Below are 3,966 nucleotides of genomic sequence, written 5' to 3'. Positions count from 1 at the left end.
TTAATTATATAAAATTATATATATAATTATAAAAAATTTATATATTTATAAGAAAAAAAGTTTTTAATAATAACTTTTTATAATAATTTTTATATAATATAATAACTTTTAATATTTATAGTTATTATTAAAATAAAATTTAAATTATAAATTAATATATTTAATTTTTTAAAAATATTAAAAATAATTAAATTTAAAAAAAATTTAATAATTAAAATAATAATATATTTTATATAAATAATTATAAATTAATATATATTTTATTAGTAAAATTATATTATAATTATAAAATATTAATTAAATAATAATAATATATGCTGTCTAAGTGCGCTACTATCTACATGCCATGGGTGATAACTTAAGTGTATCCGGGCTGCTTGCATATATTATCTTTAAGAAAAGCGTCAGGAGTTGGCCGGTTAGTTCTACGCCCAGATCCCCTGTAAATAATTAAAATGTTATATAAACCGAACGAAACTAGTTCTTAAAGTACCGCTATCAACAATGCAGACGACCTCATTACCTCTTTTCATGCATTTGAAGAGGCTGGTCTAGGTGTAATGACCTTCCACTCTCTGTATACTGAGAAGAAGATAGCTATTAACGCGATGATAATTCTCGTCCCGCTGTCGCCACCCAAGCCAATATCCAGGGCGTCCTCTTGCTCAACTTGCAGCGGAGGAAATCAGCGATTATTCCGAGACTCATAGACAAAAGTCTAGAGATTAAAAGCTTTCATTTCCCATCAAGTTAGCGACGGGCAAAACAACACCCGACCATGGCAGTAAACCTCTGCACAAGACATCCAAGGAACTGCATCATCAAAATGCTTGAATTGCCCCACATCCAAATTCTAAAGAACCAGATTTTGTGCCAGTATGGATCGCCAAGGAAGGAAAAGGAGCGAATAGAATCGTTCATGACAATAAGGCAAACCAGAAAGTTAGAGAAAATATAGACGGCCACCAGTGTCGTGCGGAACCTCATGAACTTTTCCTGAGGATCGTCATCTTCGGCAACTTCTCGGTCGTAAGGCGAAAGGGCTCTTCTGACGGTCTGTTCGAACGCTAAATCGATGTCCCCTTGTATCCTGTCAACTTCCTCTATAGGGGCCTCCGTTTCACTATTGGTCTTTATCGCCACCGATATTTGAGCCGCGGCCGGCTTTTTACCAGACTTATGGCCCCAGGAGACGTCGTGTATATTGCTGAAGGCGTAAGTCTTGAGAATGTTGATGTAAGAGCTTGAGATGAACATGTATTGTGCCCAACTAACAAGGAGATGCCAAGGGTCAAAGTACAGCAGTCCCGCTGCGATGTAGATGCCAAAAAGGGAGACGGCCGTAACCAGAACGGTCAGAGGCCCGACATCCGTGTAGTACTCATTAATGTAGTTATAGGAACTACCGCCGTTGGTATCAGCCTTAAAATCGATCAATCGTTTAGAGAGATAGATGAGATTCATGAAAAGGTAGAGCTGAACAATAGCAAAAATTGCGAATGAGACAGCATAGTGTAGAGCATGAGTCTTCGCATGGCTTCCGAGGGCAAAGATGAACTGAAGAATGACGGTTGCGAAATAGGTGACCTGGATGACCGCGTTGACTATCGGTGTTGCGCGACCGAACGGAAATCCCTCCACTGGCGCATCCTCAGGTGGGTTGCCAGCTATATCACTTACAACGGAAATCGTAAGGAGGAATCCTGCTAGAGAGAACCATGCGAGCAGCAGGGCGGCTAGATTGTAGAGCATCTGAACAAGAAGTGCGATAAATCGAATGGGATTGTGGCTTGACTTGAAGAGAAGGTAGAATCTTTGTAAGGAGTACACTGTAGCTGAGAAGGACCCATTCAGCCAGCGCCGTCGCTGGTTAATAAAGTCAGTGGTGTTCATGGGTACGTCTGTCACTGCCTCAGCATTGCTGATCAGACGTGTGTGCCACTTGTGTCCAGCCTTGAAGACGAGTTCAAAAGCAAGGATGCGGTCATCCGCAAGATATCTGTTCAGCTGGAGGACATTACTTGGGGCAGATTGACCAAGATGTTGGTGAAGGGTTGGGTCTCCACGGAGATATTCGGAAAGCGGCTGCCCCATAATGGCTCGGTATCTGGGATTTTGTTAGAGGAATCCCGGGTTCATGAAGGGTAAGCTGACATTACCTATAGGCGGAAAAGGCGCCAGGAAGAACAGAGATATATCCCGTGCTGGATTCGAGTGCTCTCTCCAGCTGGCATGCCACTTTATATTCGAAGTGTTGTGCAGCGACGAGGGGGTTGAGCAGATATCGCCCTCCTTTCCCTTTCTCGCCTCGAACCAACCCACACCCGCCGCCCAAGTCTTTATCATTATAAAAAGCTTCCCACAAGCCGAGAAGTGACTTTGGCTCAGGTTTTGTGCCAGTGTCGAGGTTGATGACGACTTCTGGATTTAGAATACGACAAAATGAATTGTACAGCCATCGATATGAGTTAATCTTCCCTGCATTTACGGATTTGACGCACAGCATGAACTGTACAGGGGGTAGTGTGGAAGGATTGTCATCACGCGGCCTGACCAGCAGCATCGAAGGTGTTACGGAGAGCTGAGTTGTGTATTCGAACTATATCTCCGTAAGTGCTCCAATCGCTAGACATCCAAATCCTGATGACGGACTCACCAAGTGCGCCTGGGTCGTGGAGCCGTCAACATCGCGCATCATGACCCCATCCTGATAAACTCCCATGGTAGCGAAAATATCCAGCACGTCTCTGTCGCAGCACTCCAGGCCATCCATTATAACGCAAACCACAATCTTCTGCCAGGCCGGGCCACCCTTATTCCAAAAGGTCGACTTCTTCAAGTTTACGATATCTCTGATGTTCTGCATAACACCGTGTATCGTCCTGGTAAGAAGCACCTTGTCTTCGTTATAGTAAGTAATGCAGACCAGAAGCTCAGAATACCGGTTGTACATCCTCGGTCGAAGGTCGTAACCATCCTTCAATGTGAAATCATTTGCATCGCAAGTAATGGCTGTGTCTTTATTTCATTGTTAGTAGTTATAAATTCCATTGGTGGCGCACTCACATCTCATCGAGGAAAATTCTCTGCTATTTCCCTCAACATGCTGGTATTTTGCCTGCACGGCATTTTTTTATCGCACTTGGAACTGGGTACTCGATGCTTAGGACATTTCCTTGCACCAACTTAACCTTCCTGGTGTGGTAATGTCTGAGTCCGCTTGGCGGTTTGGTCGGCGCTGCTATGTTCGTATTAGTATGCGCGATGGTTCATTTGCAGTCATGTCCCCTCACCACTCCATTCTTCATAGAGTTCTGGCAGCGAGTAGCTACTTGTAGGCCGTTGGTAACTAGGTCTAGCCCGAGGAAGGGATATGGAAGGTGACGAGCAGGTCTCCCTGGGGAATCCAGTGTTGACGTTCTCCTCCCGAGTCTCGGAAGGTGAGTTGTTTTTTGGCGGCAGTAGAGAAGACGCCGGAGGAATCTTCTCAGGGACTTCGTAAGTGGACATCCTAGTGATCGCCAAAAAATTTCTCTGTATCAAGAGATTTCCGACAGAAAGAAGACGTCGTGATACCTTAAACAAGAAATTGAAGATAAATAGAATATTCGAGGAGGCTCTGGCAGATCGCTGCGATATTAAATTCGAGAGCTGAATAGCAGTCTCAGCTTCAAGGGCTTGCAGCACTGCCACCGCCTCACTCAGCTTGATCTATTCGCCGCCAATGTATGCAGCCGCAAAAGCAGGGCGGCATTGATGCCCGTACGGCTTCAAGGCAGATTCCTCAGCTAAAGTGTAATGGCCCTGTTCGTGTCTCAGGAGGACCACGGAGATGCAGCCGGGAGAGCGCCGCCAAGTCAGAACCTATCCAAATCTCCTTTACAGGCCGAATCAAATTATAGCCGCCTCTCTAGTGCCAGCAACAGATCTCCACTACCAAATGGCGAGGCTAATGACTCCTTCACT

At 44.4% G+C, this 3,966-nt stretch overlaps 1 protein-coding gene across 1 annotated transcript; it reads right to left on the bottom strand.

Annotated features, from left to right (window-relative positions):
- Positions 1-750: 750 nt before the first annotated feature.
- On the bottom strand, positions 751-3,510 carry SAPIO_CDS3885 (Chitin synthase G; the record flags this gene model as incomplete). Its single annotated transcript, XM_016786572.1, has 5 exons — positions 751-2,107; positions 2,160-2,581; positions 2,657-3,018; positions 3,143-3,241; positions 3,294-3,510. 5 exons carry the CDS (start codon positions 3,508-3,510, stop codon positions 751-753), a joined length of 2,457 nt encoding a protein of 818 aa, XP_016643548.1.
- Positions 3,511-3,966: the final 456 nt, after the last annotated feature.

This window comes from Scedosporium apiospermum (genome assembly GCF_000732125.1).
Source record: "Scedosporium apiospermum strain IHEM 14462 chromosome Unknown SEQ_SAPIO_0090, whole genome shotgun sequence".
Lineage (NCBI taxonomy): Eukaryota > Fungi > Ascomycota > Sordariomycetes > Microascales > Microascaceae > Scedosporium > Scedosporium apiospermum.
Note: the sequence above shows the minus strand (reverse complement) of the source record. Positions and strands in the feature narration are given on the sequence as shown.